The sequence below is a fragment of the Macadamia integrifolia genome, chromosome 2 (assembly GCF_013358625.1).
Source record: "Macadamia integrifolia cultivar HAES 741 chromosome 2, SCU_Mint_v3, whole genome shotgun sequence".
NCBI lineage: Eukaryota > Viridiplantae > Streptophyta > Magnoliopsida > Proteales > Proteaceae > Macadamia > Macadamia integrifolia.
In genome coordinates, this window is record NC_056558.1 from 7883841 (window position 1) to 7902138 (window position 18298).

At 36.0% G+C, this 18298-nt stretch overlaps 1 protein-coding gene across 1 annotated transcript in view; it reads left to right on the top strand.

Annotated features, from left to right (window-relative positions):
• LOC122092744 (NADH dehydrogenase [ubiquinone] 1 alpha subcomplex subunit 6) overlaps positions 1–17713 on the top strand; it is a 28356-nt gene extending 10643 nt beyond the window's left edge. The window contains exons 2-3 of the mRNA XM_042662996.1: positions 4434–4671; positions 17373–17713. Of these exons, the coding sequence (XP_042518930.1) occupies positions 4465–4671; positions 17373–17561 (396 nt within the window). The 5' untranslated portion in view covers positions 4434–4464 and the 3' untranslated portion in view covers positions 17562–17713. The remainder of the gene's footprint in view (positions 1–4433; positions 4672–17372) is intronic.
• The last annotated feature ends 585 nt before the right edge of the window (positions 17714–18298 follow it).

Below are 18298 nucleotides of genomic sequence, written 5' to 3' on the forward strand. Positions count from 1 at the left end.
TTTGTTGTTTTCCCACTTTCGTTAGATGTTTTGCTCCTCTAGTTTTGTTGTATTCCACTCTTTAGTTGGTTGTTTCATCCCTTTTTTTTTTAGGGGTACAAAGGGTGCATGAACAAAGGTAAAAGAGTAAATAAGTTTGAATTGTCTTTAGTTGGATGCTTCACTCCTCTATTTTCGTTGTATTCCACTATTTGGTTGGTTGTTTTGTTCCCCTCCCCTTTAATGTTTAGTGCTTTATTCTTGAATTTTTTTTTTCTCGATAGGGCCTTGTTCAGCTTTGTGTTCTCTCTCTCTCTCTCTCTCTCTCTCTCTCTCTCTCTCTCTCTCTCTCTCATAATATATTGAGATATGGATATTGTAGATAATTTCCTAAATATCAAATGGGTTGAATTACCGGATCACTCATCCACAAGATATATATATATATATATTGACACTCGTCAAATTTTATCTTGGGTTAAGGATAAATTTTCTTACCCTACATGGCAAGATGATGGCGCGATTACGACTGTGCATGCACAAATCTATATTTGGATATGTCAGGTCTCAAGTTTCATAACCATATTCAATAAAATGCCCTCTTGTATAACTCTCAATGTGATTCTTCATTTGGTGAATCTATGGACTGTTTAAGCAAGTAATTCCGATAAACCCATCCATGTGATCTCAATCCATGAGACACCTTCCCCTTTTTTATACCCACATGGACCCCATCGACTATTTTTTGTATCAGTGTCATCGATCAACTTAATACAACTTCTGCTTGGGCTTACTGTATATCAATAATAATAATGTTGGTTTATATAAAGTTGATTATCTTATGACAGGAAGCACCGCTGAAGCATACTTTTGATGATGGGAGTGAAGCATGTGAAAGAGGAAGGATGGCATTGCGGTGACATTTGGATTGACTCTGAATCTCTACAGATTTTTTTCACTCACTACAGGACAATTGGCCTATATGAAATCCCCCTTTTTTGGATATTCAATAGTTTTTACCTAAACTTAATTTTCATCTTAAACCACTAGACGATAATGTAATTAACCTCTTAAAACTGTTTACCTCTTTGAGAACCTCGATCGCCTCCCCTCTATCTTATTATGATGTACATTCACCTCTCTGATTTCAACAAATATTTCTCTTTTTATCAAAAAAAAAAAAAATTGAAATACCTTCACTAGTTTATATATCAACAAGAACTTTCCTTTTATAAAGAATTTGTTGTTATTAGAGTTGATGAATAATCAATAGTAACCTTATATATATGGCCCCTACGCTAAGACACATGCTAGGGCAAAATGATCGTCATGCCACACATGGAAGGCAAAAATCCTATCATTATCGATACTTTCACCTACACTCTCATTGATCCTTATACTAGTGCAAAAACCATATGCCTTTTACAAGGCTCTCTCCCTATACGTATTTACGAAGTTCTCACCTTTGCGTGATGGTGACAGTTCTATATTTAATCCAAATCACCATGGGTTTGAATCGTAAAATAGCCTAACAGAATGTGGTAGGTGGGATTTTTTTAAAAACAAAATTGTTAGAAAAATAAATTTATTGTATATGGGAGAAACTCATTAAATGAAACATTAGAAAAGTATATTAGTGGTGGTTTCAAACAATACCAGTAGTACTTTATGTTTTAATAATTTACCATTTAGGTTTTCTAATATAGCAGCTGGCGTATAGGATATATAGAACATGACTTGTGTCTTTTGACCTAATTTTCTTGCAAAAATAAAAAATAAAAAATTCTTGACATAATTTGTTTCATGTTGACGGGATGTCTAATTGAATAAAATTAAATAAAATTATTTGATCCCAAATGGAATCTTAGGATTGGTTGAATATTTATATTAGTGTCATAATGATTTTCGTTCTTGATGGGTACGATCATGAACTTGAGTTCGAGTCAGGTTATAGATCTAAAAAAATCCTTTCTTTTTCCAATTTTTCTATCTCCTCATTCATTACCTGTGGGACCTTCTTCCCCTAATTCTTTCCATTCTACCATTGAAAATTCTATAATAATTCGTAAATCCAGATGGCTAATTTCTCTCTGAACTTATAGAGATTTCTTGATTTCGAAATGTATTGAAGCCTTAGATAGTAAAAAAAGTTGGACACTGTATTTCCAAGATTCGATTTAAGGAAGATGTAAGATTTTTTTTTTTTTTTTTTTTTTTGTGAAAATGTGAGACATAAATATTACTAAAACTACAACGCATCATATTAATATACATAAATAAAATAGAAAATAATATAAACGACTTACCTCTATCCGTTGCAAAATAAAAATTATATTTTTACCCATGCCCAACTACTGGCTGAAATAATTTTTCAGGTTGGGCTCTGATTGGGCAAGCTCAACTGCTCAACCCAAGTTGTTGCGCTTAGACTGGGCCTGTCCTCCTAGGCTTTTTGAGTCGGGTGGGCTTCGGGGGCTTCGGCCAACCCCACTCTGTTGTGTTTGTACTTTCTATGGTTTGGCAGCGAGTTTAAATTGAGTAAGGAGCAATGAATGATATAGCTCATGGGCTTGAGCTTTCTGGGCTTCCTTTCATATGGATTTTGAGAAAGCCCACCAAGAGCATGGTGTGTATGGGGTGGGCTCCACATGTGGAAATATTGGCCCACCCATCTATTGGTTGGTCCCTGTTCCACTCTGGGTGGGGTCCATTGTGGAGACCCTCCAATATGGTCACACCCTGGTTGTCCTACAATGCTTCGTTGTTGGTGGAGAGAGGTGTGGCTGTGGAAGTATAGAGAGGCAAGGATGGATCATTTGAGAGGGAAAGCACCGCAAGGGCTATGAGGAAAGCCATGGTGGATGTTGAAGGTGAGGGTTTGAAGGTCCAAGCAAGAGAGATGAGGACAATCTTTGGTGATCTTGATCTTCATCAAGACTACATTGATGGGTTCGTTCAATATTTGATGGAGGGTTCATAAAACCAAATTGAGGGAAGTAGGTAACACCCAGGAGGCTCGACCTTGAGACCTCCTGGTGAGCATGGGTTTTTTGCACACCACAACTCACCAATTGAGCTAGGCAGTTGCTGTTCTACATGGATTATTGATGCTTGTAATTCAAAACCCATGTGTTGGTCAATGAATAAATTCCTGATACCGAAAAAGCATTGTATCAAACAAATCAATAATAAAAAATAATAAATAAAAAAGGAACGGGATTTTAATGCTTTTAAATTAGATACGCTTGTCATTCGCCTTTTTTTCTTGTATCTTTGGGAACTAAATTGCAAAATGGGTTTAAAACAGATATGCTTGTCATTTGCCAATGACCATGTGTCTACACGGTTATTTTTAGACATAAAACTTCCTCCTTAGTGGGAGAGGGTTCAGTAAATGGCAGCATGGTTTCTGCACCAGCGTAGGGATCAACGGGAGCACATGTGGAAGCAACAATAGCGACAGGATTTTTGCCTTTCATGTGCGGTAAGATGTCATGTTGCCCTCCAATGTGTCATGGCAAAGGTAAGGATGTGGATTTGAAATCGAAACCGTTTATTGAAATCGAACCGAGTCATTTACACCAAAACCGCAAAACTGTTTAGTAAATGGTTCGGTTATGGTTTCAAGTTTAAGATTGATTAGTTAAATGGGCCGGGTCGATTTTAACCATTTAACCCGTTGGTTTCAAACCGAATTGATATTGTTAAAATCAAACCGTTTAAACCATCAAAACCTATCCAATTATCCTGTATAACGATTAAATATTTGGTTGTTTTAACAAAATATAATGGTTTAATTTATGAAAAAATTAAGGGCCATAGAGGTTGTCCAATAGTCCATTCAATAATTTACTCATATTATGTAGTTAAATCCTTGCTTGTTCAATGCCTCAATTAATTTTGATACAAGATTGAAGCATTTATCAACAAAAACAATTTTTAGTAAGGATGTGGCAAATTAGCAAATCGATTGCTAACCGTTTAGAAATCGTATAAAATAAACAGCAATCAAAACCGTGAAATTGACACCATTTTAAGACTATGAAATTGAAACCATTTACTAAACAATTGTGGTTTCAGAAAGTACAACCATTTAATAAATGGTGCGATTTTGGTTTAAGACAAATAGATGTGAACCAAATCAAATCAAACCATTCTATATACACCAAATTGGAACCACTTAACACCCTTAGGCAGCGGGGCCACACTACCTTCTACAGATATTTTTCCCTAATTGTGAATTTATATGGCGATGGGCGAGGGGCTGAAGGGCTGAATATTCACAAATTGGGACCTGAATTGAATCGGATGAGCTTGGATTGGTTTAAGTATATCAGGCCGGGTCGATCTATTGAACCGGACCACATTCCACACATCTACTTGTCCACTGGATCTAAAGCTCTAGGTTTTAATACAATCCAGATTCCACAACCAGGAGCAGAAATTCCTCATTTGAGAGAGAGAGGGAGGGTTTGCAGGGTAACAATGTCGTTCAGAGGGGTCAAGGTTCCACCAAATTCTGCAACCCTAGATGAGGCTAAAAAACGTGTCTTAGATTTCTTCAAGGAAACGTGTCGATCGATCCCAACCATTATGGATATCTACTATCTTGACGACGTTGTCACGAAATCGCAACTGCGTTCTACAGTTTCCGCTGAAATTCGAAAGAATTCTCACGTCAATGATCCTAAGGTGCTGTAATCTCCTCATTTTATTTTGTCTTCCTTTATAGGGATTTAAAATTTTTGTCTACTACAGATTCGCGTTTTCTAGTTCTTGGTTGTTGAAGTGTTTGCGTTATTTATCATTATTAGTTTCATTTGTTACTTGGATTTTCTGATTTCGAATTGGGTATCTGGAGTAATATGAAGAATTGCCTTCCCCCACCCTCTTACTTTTTGTCGATTTCCTGATGAGTATTTGAACTCTTCATAAACTCGTATTCTGGAAGGTTATTGTTATTCAGGTCTGAAATTTTTATATTCAGGCATGAGATGTTACTATGAACTTAATTGTTTGTTTTTGTTCTCTTGGTAAGTTGCATCAAGAAATGTGGAAAGAAAGAAGAGTCAATAGTTGATCCTTTGAGGATCAAAATGTGTTCAGATCTCAAGTGATTACTTAATGTGTGAAACCATCTCGAAATTCTCACACTTGCAGTACCAATTCACATATTATGCAACACCAAAAAGAGATGATTCTCAACCAAGCATTATACCAAGTAATTGGGATTGAAATGAAAAAAATTGAATATCCATGTACTAGGGCTTTGGAAAAAGGTTTTTTAATGTCGGTTTCTTGTTGTTTGATAGTTTTGGATCCTTCACTTCATTGGTAGGGAATGGGATACCTAATAAATAATCGCTGCCTTATCAAATGAAGGACTTTTTTTTTTCTCCTAATTTGGGACTGTAATGTGCTCTTTTATGATCACATTTTATCCTAAGGAATAACAAAGGGTTCTAAGATAGAAAAGAAAGAATTTTCAGGAGAAACCAGTAAAACACAATCAGGTTTCAACTTGAGATGGGTATAAACAGTGTTTAGAATAAAGGAGAGACTTAGAGCAAGGGTCAAGTGATTAAGATAAAAACGAAATAAGGGCATGGTTCTAGAGATCTGTATTGGCTATAAAATGGCTTTGAACCGGCTAAAATTGCCTAGAATTGCTTGATCAGATTGGCCGGAATTGGGATCAGCTTTGGCCGATCCAATCAATATCAAGATTCCTATTCCAATTCCTTGAACCGTGAATGAGGGAGAAAAAATACAAGAATTTTGACAAAAAAAATTTTGAATACCAAGAATATTACAAGAACCAGAAATAGATGGCTTGGAACTTCAATAGAAGCAGAAATAGTTACCAGGACTTTGCTTTAGCTGCCAAGAAAACAATATTAGAGCATCAGAGGAGCAACATCAAGGAGAAGAGAGAACCTGTGGGAACCACCCTCTTCCTCTGTCTATAACTCCAAATCTCTCTTTACAACACTATGCACATATTTTTATAGATCTTTAATATCTACTAGATTTTGAAATAAACTAAGACCTTATATGGCTCCTGTAGCCTATTATTATCTAAGCAATTGCTCCCGGTACTTTATCTCATTTCCAAACAACAAAGAATCAGATCAAATTACCTAAAGAGGAATAATTTGTTATAGTCATGACTGTTCACATTTTAAATTATTGTGAAGTGATTTTATAGTTTGATTCATGGCTTCGGTGTAGGTGCCAAGTGCTAGTAGGATCAGTTTCTGGTGTTATTTATTACTTTGGGTCAGCTTTATGTTGGTCTCAGTTATACTTGATTTAGTTTTAGGGTTTATTTTGGAGGGGGCTCTGGCTATGGCTATTTATGATGTGTGTTTAAGTCGTTAGATAAGGGAATAGTTTTATTCCCTATTTATTTTTTTGGAGGGGGGTGTTTCAAAACTTGTTTGTTTCAATGATATTGGCGTGATTTGAAGGGTTTTATTCGGATGCATTTTCTAATGAGACCATGATCTTGCAATTCTTTTTTTTTTTTTTTTTTTTTAATGTTATGAACAGAAGAACTCTGTCAAGATCTTGGTACAGATTTTTAAATTCTAGGTGATCGTCTAATTAGGAACCCTGTGGACTTTTTCCCTATTTCGTTGCCTTTTTTATTGGATCCTAGCCGACCCCATTAAGTTGGGATAAGGCTGAGTTTGTTGTTGTAGTCTAATTAGGGACCCAAGAGTTTATACTTATACCTCATGCATTTTAGTTAATTTAACATCTAAATTTAATGCTATTTTTGTTCAATAATGGGAATTCTGTGAACCATGATAGTTGGTGCCATTTTGTTTTGTTGTATAGAAATCATGATTTTAAGATATCGATGTTAAACAGTACTGACTTGATTTATCATGCCCTTGTTAATTGGCTGATCCTGGAGTAGTAGCAGGCTTTGCTCACTGTTTCAGTCAATCCTTTGCTTGGTTAACACAAACAATCTACTGTGGTAGCTCAGGAATGACCCAAACTCCAATATCAACACTTCATAAATCCTTGCTAGTTTCTCAGTCCAGCAGCCATAAATCCATCTTTTTAAGATCTAACCACTGCCATGTTGTCTTTTGTATATTGTTAAATTGAATCCCAAATTCAGCAATATCCTTTTCCATACGCTTTGAAATTTTATTTTCTTCATCTTTGTTATCAGGAACATACATCAATTCAGTTTATCTTTGTTTATCTTCTTATCTTACCTGTATCTTGATTGTCATGTCTCAAGGAGACATTTAAATTAAAGACCTCCTAGAAATGAAATGAGATGCTGTTTTGTCATATTGATGAGGGTGTTAATCCCATACAAATATCATTCTCTGCCTCTATATCACTTATCAACATCACTAGTCAATTACTTGAGCTTAGAGAAAACAGGCTGGAAATCTTTATATATCTTCTATGTTGGCACTTGGATTACTGGATACTTGTCAAAATTGTATTCATATGTGTTGTAGATGTATCTTCTGTTATCATTAATGTGGCATTGATGCAGTGGCTGAGGCTATTTTCTGGCTGAATAAACATGACAAGAGTTTACCATAAAAAAATTGACAGGATATGTACCCCCAAGGCAAGGAAGTATAGCCTGAAGCCCATGATTTTGGGCTCGAGTTTGGGTGCCCAAGTGCACCCACTGCTAAAACTAGTTTCCAGTCTATTTTTTATTTTATTTTTCAGGAATAAAGTAATTTTGAATAATTATTTCTGTTAGATATTTGTAGAAATCATTACCCGGGGGGGGGGGGGTTCCTTATGTCACTAGAGTTAGGAATTAAGTCTAAAAGGTCAGTCTCAGGTTAGTGTGTTGCTCAAGAGTCTACATGTGAGTTTGATTTTAAGCTGTCTATAATAAGAATCCCAGTCTAGTCGATTTACAGGTTTTGAAATTGCTGAAATTCTGAGTTTTATTTTTTTTGTCTGCTTAGCTGATAAAAACCATATTTGTTTGTTGACCTTTTGCTGCTTCTCCTTCTTCGCTTTTCAATCTAGTTCCTTTTCAATCCGATTCATCTAATCCCTGGTAACTTTCTGTGGTCATCTTTCCTCTTTTCTCATATTCTCTATTCTTCTTATAGTAGGCAGTGCCCTGTTTTTTTCTTCAGTTTTTGCTAGTTTCATCTGATCACATATTTTATGATGATATCCTTCTAGTGGGCTTCGCACCTTTGCATTTTTAATTTAAGTGGAATGCATGATCGGTACTCCCGCTTTCTTTATTAAAAGCTTCGAGTTGTCCATTCAACTCCAGCTGCTCAGAGACTGGTTGTCTGACGTTCGATGAATAAATAGGTTCACTGAGGAAATGACTAGGACAAAGGAACAAAGGAAAACACCACCACCTTACACGACTTCTTGTTATCAAGACATCGGGAAAGACATCTCTTCCTGACTTCCCTTTCTGACTACAGCTTTTTGTTTGACTAAAGGTTTTAAAGGAGCTGACTTCCCTTTTGAACTAGCTAATTTGGTAGTTAGGCTTTATTTAACATTTCTCTTGAACTCAGTTCTTATTTCTTAGTATAATCATCTTTATCTTCTTTTCTCTCAAACCTGCTATGCTTTCTGGTTTTCCCTTTAATGACCTATTGGACCCATCAATATTTGGGATATATCTTGACGTATTTTCAGATTTTAGAGGGCTGGTTACATGTAGTTCTGTAGACACCTAATTTTTCAACCCCCCGACAATGATGACACAAGGTGATTACATACTCGATGACTCAATTTTGGAGAAGTTCAGACTTGGGAAGAAAAATGATCTGCCCTGTAAACTCCTAATGAAAAATATTTTCTAAATGGATTTTGATGAGATCGAGCTTGCAAAAGAAAAGGGCTGCTGGTTCCATCAAACCAGACCAGCCAGCCCCAATGTTGCCCATCGAGCTAGCCCAAGACCAGAACTTACTGTTCATGAGTTATTGTTAACGTGAAGAGTACCACTATTCACGTGAACAATTCTAGGGCCCCATATGGACTGCTAGAGTGGTGAATTCCTTGATGGGTTCTTATCGAAGGATTTGCTTGGATTTGTTTCCTTAGTTTGAGTTTCATTTTTCTTGCAACTGGCGTATGTCTCAATCCAGCCGTCAGAATTTGTTCATCTTTTGATGGTTTGTTCCCTCATATAGGATCTCCGTCTTATCCAAAATTCAGCTCCATCTAGGTTGTGATTTGTCAGTAATCGAAATCTCCTCTATTCAGCCCTATTTTCTAGATCTGAGTTTTTGTTGAATTTGAACTGGATTTTGTGTTTTGGAGTTTATGATGGATCCTACTGGGTTGATTACCCCTTTATTAATTTAGTCTTAAATCAATTGTTATAAGAGCCTAACCGAAGATGGAGCCAAAAGTTTGTTACTTCACTGGACAGAGGGATCCATGCCAAGTCCTTGATTGGTTAGATTCTTTGGAGGACTATTTTGTCTACTACAACTTGACAGAGACACGGAAGCTTCAATATGTTTGCTTCCAATTGACTAATCATGCTAGAGAATGGTGGAGAGTCCAAGAAAAGCAACTCCTAGTTAGAAGACGTGAGCCTAGGACGTAAGAAGAGATGAAGCACAAGTTGGCGAACCAATACCTACCAGGATGTATCCAAAGAAGGCTCTCCCTTCGGCAAGATTTCCATAAAGAAAGTAGTTACAGTTGACATGAGCCTAAAAAAAATATTGGACTACTTGACCATCCTTGCTCAACAACTTAAAGCTAACTCTAGTTCCCCTTATCAGCCATCTCTAAGGGATGCTACCGTGGTAGCTATCAAAGTTGTGAAGATGGAAGAGAATCAAGAGAAGAAACCTCCAATCAAAGAACCGAAGCCTGGAATTGAGGTTAATGTGGAAGAAGTTCCATTAATATGTGTTGTTGTGGATGATCTAGTCCATGGTGATCCTATCACTGAGACTCACATAGAAGAATTCAACAACAAGAAGGTTGCAATGATGGACAATAAGGTCAACAACGCCAAGGAACATGGCCCTACAACAATTGTGGTGATTGTGAACAGCCAAGAACAAGATCCCAAGGGGGCTTGAGATTAAAGGTGTGGAGGTCAAGAATATAATGGGAGAAGACACATGTAAAGATCCTATGGATACATTTGACGATGTTAAGGTTGAGCACGTGGAATTCATCATCCCATTGAAGTAACTGGAAGATCGAGCTCCTCACATTTTAGACTACATCAGTATTTTCAAAGAGTTGCTTGAATTTTTCTATAGACTGAAAATGGATGTGCACGACTCAAAAATCTTCCCTGCACTTTTTAAAAAGGGGAGGGTTGATGTAGATCGATCTTGCAAAATCAGGGGGGCTGTTGGTTCCAGCAAACCAGACTAGCTAGCAAGGCAGCAAAAGAAGGGGTCTTCTAGAAGGAGTTGGTTGGATTTAAATAGTGTTGGGGCCCATATGGGCCATAGTTGTCAAGGCGTCGCCTAGGCGGTTTGCCTAGGGCCTAGGCGACAGTCGCGTTGTTGCACTAACATGTCGCCTTGTGTTTTGACACTTTTTTATGCTAACTATCATTTAAGTAATTATTCATAAATAAGCAAGTACCCCCTATTTGAATCCAATAAAAATAGTTTAAAAATCAAATTCTAGAAAGATAAAAAGTCAACCCCCCAGTCCAAGAACAAAAATTGGATTTTGGTTATAGGGGTGATTTTCAACTTTTAAATGCTGAGGTTTTTTTCCATTATGAAAATTTTATAAATTCTATCATTTTAAAGCATTACGAAAAACCAAAAGTCCAGTAAAATAATCTTTGTTTTGATATCCATAAAATTATTTTCATTCAGGCGATTTGAACAGTATTCACGCACTTAAAAATAAGTTTGACTGGAGCATAACATTGTCATTACAACTCAGATTTAAGTAATATTAGACTTGTTGGAAAACTGATTTTATGTTATAACTAATACAAAAAGTCTCATGTAAAAATAAAATCATTTGGCCAGTCAAACTTATTATAGAACAAGAGCATTTCTCTAAATGTTGATTTTTTATAACTTAATATGACTTAATGTTAATTTTTTATAATTTAATATGGCTAAATGTTATTTTTAATGACTTTATATTGCTTAATCTTGATTTTTTATGATACAAGGTATATATAGCTTACTAAATAATGTTAGAAAATAGGAAAAATAAAAAATAACATTTGGTCGCCTTGTTCGCCTTGAGGTGAACGCCTTCATGCCTAAGCGCTTAGCCAACCCTCCACCGCCTTGGTTTGCCTTGGCGTCGTAACAGCTATGATATGTACTACTAGAGTGGTGAATCCCTTGATGGGTTATTCTATTTCCTTGGTTTGAGTTTCCTTTTTGTGCTTTCTTAGTTGACAAATAAATAGAACTAGCTAGTTGTCTCTAGAAGATTCTTATCTTTTATTTGTTTCTATTTTACTTCTTTCATAGCAAACAAGTTAGTTTGCATGGGAAGTTTTTGTTTCCAAGTAATTAGTTTCATATTTGTTTAGTTTCCTCTCCTACTACTTTCTATTTTGCAATGAGCTTGGCCAAAGCACCTTTATTTGTAAGAATTGGACACAATTAATTAATGATACTTTGTGAGCTTTGCTTGCTATTTTGTTCTTGAGAAAGGATGTTTCAACAACTGAGATAGTTGTGGGTGAGAGACCCCAAGATTGAGAGAGTCCACCCCACCCACATCTATCCCTTCTATTCTTCTATTCTCTGATTTTTACTATTCTTTTTTTATTTTTTTTATTTACTATAATTGTCAGAACGAAGTTCTAATCGTTGTTGAACAGAAGATTATTTATTCTCTACTTTTGGTGAATCTTCAAGAACTTGAGTTGGAACTGTTGGATGATCCTCAAGTTTGGATCAAGTGGTTCTCCTAAGATCCTCAACAAACCCTCCAAAGGGTTTCAGGATCATACTTCAAATGAAGAAAATCTTGAAGAAATTGATTGGGTTCCAAACCCCTGACTCTAATGGAATCGATAGGGTGATTTCTAGTTATAGCAGGCCTCAAGTCTTGGTTGAGTCTCTCTCATAGGGTCACTAGCAAGACCTTTAAATCCTGCAATAATCGGATTATAGATCTAGGAGATACAACACTTGAAACTTCTTCCCAGTAAACCCTGTAACTGGAGTCGGTAGCTTGGTTGTGTGCTCTTTTGTTCAGCAATGGTTGGGACTTTGTTCCCACAATTATAGTGAATAAATAAAAGAAGAAGAAGAGTGGAAATAAGAGAATAGAAGGGATAGATGTGGGTGGGGTGGACTCTCTCAATCCTGGGTCTTATCACCCATAACTATCTTAGTTGTTGAAACATCATTTCTCATGTACAGACAAGCAAACAAAGCTCACAAAATATCATTGATCAATTGTGTCCAATTCTTACAAATAAAGGCCTATTTATAGCTTTGGCCAAGCTCATTACAACATAGAAAGCAGTAGAAAAGGAAACTAATTACTTGGAATAAAAAACTTCCTATGCTAAATGACTTGTTTGTTGGAGACAACTAGCTAGTTCTAGCTACTTGTCAACTAAGAAAACACAAAAAGGAAACTCAAACTAAGAAAAAAAAAATCCAAACATCTCCTAGAAGAACCCATTAAGGAATTCATCACTCTAGCAGTCCATATGGGGCCCATAATCGTTCACATGAACAGTGTTCACAGAACGATAAGTTTTGGTTTTGGGCTGGCTTGATGGGCCAACATTGGGGTTGGCTGGTCTGGTTTGATGGAACTAGCGGCCTCCTTCTTTTGCAAGCTCGATCTACGTCAGATTTTTGATATTGTGGATCAGTATTATCTACTATCATGGACCGAGCACTACACTTTGGTGTGAGAACAACATGAATTGGCTAACCATTTCTCCCCTTTCAATGCATAGCCAGAATACTTGCTTGTTGGACTAGTCACCAGATTGTTATACATATATGTAACTATGTTTGCATAGTTACTCGAAAAACTTTTCTTCTCTAATACTTACCAAATTAACTCTCTAGTGACATCATAAGCTTCTTCTAAGGCAATATAGACCATATGGAGATCCTTCTTACATTCTCTAAATCTTTCCATTAGTCTCCTAAGCAAATAAATAGCTTTTGTAGTTGTGTTTTCTAGCATAAAGCCAAATTGGTTATCTAAATTATTAGTTTTTGTCTTAGGCGTTCCAATTACTTTCTCTTATAATTTTATAGTATGACTCATAAGTTTTATTCCTCTATAATTATTACAACTTTGAATATCACCTATATTTTTATAATTCGAAACCATAATGCTTCTCCTCTTTTCATCTGGCATTTTGTTTGTGCTCAAAATTTTATTAACAACTTAATTACCCAAATTATTCTACGAATTCTTAAGCTTTTCCACACCTCTATTGGAATACCATCTTAACTTGCTGCTTTTCCATTTTCATCTTCTTTGAAATTTCCTTTACTTCAGACACCCTAATTTTTCGTTTATATCTGAGACTTGTGGTTTCTTGATGATTATTGCAAGTTTCGAAGATATTATTGTTTTCATTTGGTAAGTTGTTTAAATAGTTCTTACATCTCTCTTTAATTTCGTCATCACTTATTATTCTACAAAGTCCTAAGCTTTTCCGCACCTCTATTGGAATACCATCTTAACCTGTTGCTTTTCCATTTTCAGCTTCTTTGAAATTTCTTTTACTTCAGACACCCAAATTTTTTGTTTATATTTGAGACTTGTAGTTTCTTGATAATTATTGCAAGTTTCTAAGATATTATTGTTTTCATTTGGTAAGTTGTAGAAATAGTTCTTACATCTTTCTTTAATTTCGTCATCACTTATTAATACTTTATCAACTTCACTTTTAATGCGTCTAATATTGTTGAAATCTCTACTCTTCCTTTCCCTTATATTAGCTAGTTTATAGATATCTTTTTCCACTTCCTTTGTGCTCAAATTGTTTTAGAGATCCTCATATTTTAGTCCTTGCTTTTCCTACTTTCTTTTAGCTTCATTTCTAACAAATTTGTACATTTTTAATCTTCTTCATCCTTAATCTTTGCTAAGTTTTAAAACTCTATTTTTTAACCTCAGTGACCACCGCTTGAACTTCATCAACCCACCGCCAAGTTTGCTGAGATGAATACTGTTTTCCTTGAAATTCTCCTAGAATTTCTTTAGCAACATTCATTATATAAGTGGCCATCTTATTCCACATCAGGAAATTAGTACCTTTTTAAATCCTCTTAATCCTCTTAACTATTAGTCCTTTGTCAAGTGTTAAAACTAGATTTCTTAGCCTCAATGGCTACTTGAATTTCATCATCTTACTGCCAAGTTTCCTTAGATGTATGTCGTTTTCTTTTAAAATCACCTAAAAATTCTTCAAAAACATTCATAATATAAGTAGCCATCTTGTTCCACATCATATTAGTGTCTCCATCAAAACCCTACCTTCCCTATTTTACTAATCTGTTAATGAATGTTTTCAATTTTTCTCCTTTTATCCTAGCAAATAATCTCACATTTTCTACGATTCAGCATTTTTAAACACAGATGTATGACCATTAATCTATGTTGCGTGGTTAAGCACTCCTCTGTTATAACCTCACAACTTTTACATAACAACCTATCGATCCTTGTAGTTAAAAAGAAATCTATTTGGGTACCATTTTGCCCAACTTTTGAATGTTATTAATGTTCTTCATTTCTTCTCTCTCTTCAAAGTATTTTAACTATTGATAAATCATAAGCCATGGAAAATTCTAAAACCGAAGTCACCTCCTCATTCCTCCCTACAAAACCATATCCTCCATGAATTCTTTCATAACCTCTACCATCTCTTCCAACATGTCCTTTTAGATCTTCCCCTATATAATCTTTTCTCCTTGACTAATTTCTTGAACTAATCTATCCATGTGTTTCCAAAATTGTCTCTTAATATTTTCATCAATCCTATTTGGGGTGTGTAAGCACTAGTTATATTGATCAGCTCTTTTCCTTACACGAGTTCAATGGATATTTCCTATCACTAATTCTATTAACATCCATGACATCATCTTTTAAAGTGATTTTCTTATTGACACCTCTTAAGGTGTCATATAATTTGTAACCTTATTTTTTTTCCCTTTTAGTATAACACATTTTTTTTCAATGAGGGTAAATCTTGTCATTTCACATGTGTACTAGAAAATGTGCAAGACAATGACAACTTTTGATAATGACATAATGATAATGACTTGGGATAATGCTATGGTCACTGAACGAATGAAGGTTCTCTAGAGTAAATCCCCCATCCAAGCACTAGTTGAAACCGATGGTTCTACAAGTGCTGCTTAACAGGGTTTTAAAACTTGGCACCAGATCGCCTGATCTAGACTGGTATTGAACGAGGATGAATTATTATTAGAGTGCAGAATTGGTATTGAAATAGGTATCATCCGCGACTGATTCAGATTCCAGACTATGATACTGACTTCTGAAGCCTTGCCCTGCAAGTTACTTTCTTTTGAGATGGAAACTATGAAAAGAAATACTCTCCATTCTCCAACAATAGTGGATAATCAAAAGCACGCACGGACAAATTGACCGCAGAAACCTAAACTTCGAATAGTCGTAAACTTGAACGTATCATCTGGAGGTTCATCATATTATTCTCAGCCAAGACCAAAATTTGTTTTGACTTGCTTGTTCTCTCTGGAATCTGGATCATCAGAGTGTCTAAAAATAACAAAGGTTTCAATTGTTCTTGTCAATGTAATTTCACCATCAGCTGTACCTCAAGTCTGTATTTTTTCCACTGCTCGATTGTATACTGTTTGTGTGAGACGACTGCCGGATACCTTGATATTGAACTTAAGCTATACACTATAGTGGCTTCCAGAAAGTGATCATAATGCAACCGGAACCAGTACCACAAGCCAAACCAAAATGGTAGGCAAGCTTCTATAAAGGAAAAGAGCTGCTGTTTGCATAACTAGGAGTGATGAAAGTCTAATTGGGTTTACAGTCACTAAAAGTATGGTGGGTGAGTGCAATAGGTCTGGTTAGTTAATTTTAGATTTTGTGGAAGTAGAATGTGGGTTTGGTGACTGTCCATGTGGAGAAAAAAAGAGCAGAAAAAAAGATACACATTTTAGTGGCTGGAATCAATGTTTTGAAAAAAACAGAATGCTCAAAGGATTGGTCTCGATGACCGCCAGGTGTCCTGGACAGCGTTAGAGGGAGAGTAGGACCGAGTCTGAGAGAGAGATAAAGACAGCAACTGAAACAGGAAGACAGCAACTTTGTGACTGGTAGCTGGAGGTGGAGAAGAAGACCGCATCTTAGCTTGAAGTTGGGCTTTCTCTCTCCCTTCTCTGTTTCTGGTAGCTGGAAATAGCTAAGAAGACCAGATATCAGGCGAAGGGTGGGTTGTGAAGGTGATCGGAGGAAGAGGAGTGGAAGGAAATCAAGATTGGTGGGGATATTATATATATATTATTATTATTTTTTTTTAATTCAAGGTTACAGAGTAAGCAAGAAACTAGTTACCTAGGAATGCACCTAGGGCTTGAAGGGTCCATTTCAAAGTGCGCTTGTGAATCCATGTGGCAGTATTAAAAATCATTTGGATTAATTGTTGTTAGAATTTGTGCCTGGATGCAGCCATGTATGAGTGTTTGTTCCAACACAAATAAAACAGTGTGTGCTAACTGAAAATAACCTCACTCCTACACATTCAGGCACTTTTTGTATCTGTTGTAGCTAGAAAACAACCCCATATTAGCCTACTTTCTGTTTCTTCTCATTTGGTGTTTTGAAAAACATTTCAGCCCCACTAATAGCGTGTAAAACTCTGTCGTATAAACAAGCCAAAGGCCCATAAGCCCACTTACAATTAGGACAAAACTCCACGACAACACAACTAACTTGGACTAACCATAACCTTAAGCTTCTTCACCGATTTGAATATTGTAAATCCAGTTTACTATTTTTCTCACCTATCTAATAGAAATTCTAATCCTAAAGTTAATTTTTGAAGTAAAACTTACATAGACTGTTGAAAAGGCTAAAGAAAAAAAAAAAAAGGGTCATTTGTAGTTTGGTCTGCCACCCAGTGTATCCCTTGCCATTGATGGTGCCTTTCATGTCCTGGTGAATGGAAAATGCAGAAAACCCTTATCTTTGATTTTCTTTCAGCATGTTGGTCATAAATTTTCTGTAGAATAGATGTGTGCCATTTAGCATGTGAAGTTATGTGACTGGCAAAGCATTTTTTAGCTTCTTCATCTGTCATAAAGTTCATGTACCAATGTACTTAATCATAAACACTATTATGTTCTGTGGATGTATAATTCAGTGGTGTAAAATAATATATTGTTTTGCTTTGTTTTTCATAAATATTTGTGTATCTGCAGGTGATTGACATGCTTCTTTTCAAGGCAATGGAGGATCTAGGAAACATCGTACAGCATGCAAAGCAGCGACACCACATCATAGGAAAGTATGTGATAGGGCGTGAAGGAGGACTGATACAGGACCGTAGCACCAAGGACCCAGGAAATTCAGACTTCCTTAAAAAATTCTACTCCAGCAATTACTTCTGAGCCATGCCATAGCTCATTTTGGTAGGCATCTGTGTATGTCACTGGGTTTTGATCTTGGATTGGTGTACTTTCAGAAATAAGGAGTTGAAATTGGCTCTTGTGTTTGTTATTTCATATTGTGATAAATATCAATTTGGTATTTTTTCTTTTAATCCAAGTCTGCTTCAAGTAGTTACAGATCAAGTTGTCACTGTTAGATCTCGAGGGTTGATCTCACATTGGTTACAATAAGAATTTGATGTGGACTGATATGGTCTTGGGTTTCCTCATCTTATAAGCTGTTTATGGGGTCAAGTTTTCCAAGGTTTATATAAGTGATTTCAGAGCAGTCGATCCGTCAGCCCAATCCTCCCACATAAAGGGCTACCTGATCTGGAGTGAGCCACTGTAGAGGTCGGTTTGGAAGCGCGTTAGTATCTTATGATTATCAGTCATATATGGGGGGTTGAGCTCACATTGATTACGAAAAGGGATTTGGTAACCAAGGTTTGTATCAGTCATTTTTTTCCCTATGAAAAATGATCAAACTTTCTAATTTGCAGGAAAGCTGAAGGGTCATGGACATTTTCAAGTGAAACAAATTTCAAAATGCAGTTAAATAAAAAATAGTGAGGCTGTGTTTGGTTGCAAGGGAAATGAGAATGTAAGTAAAGGGAAATGAAGTGAAGTGAAGGGAAGTGAAGCGATTTTTTTTTCCCCTTTTAAGTCGTTTGGTTGCAACATAAGTGAAGTGAAAT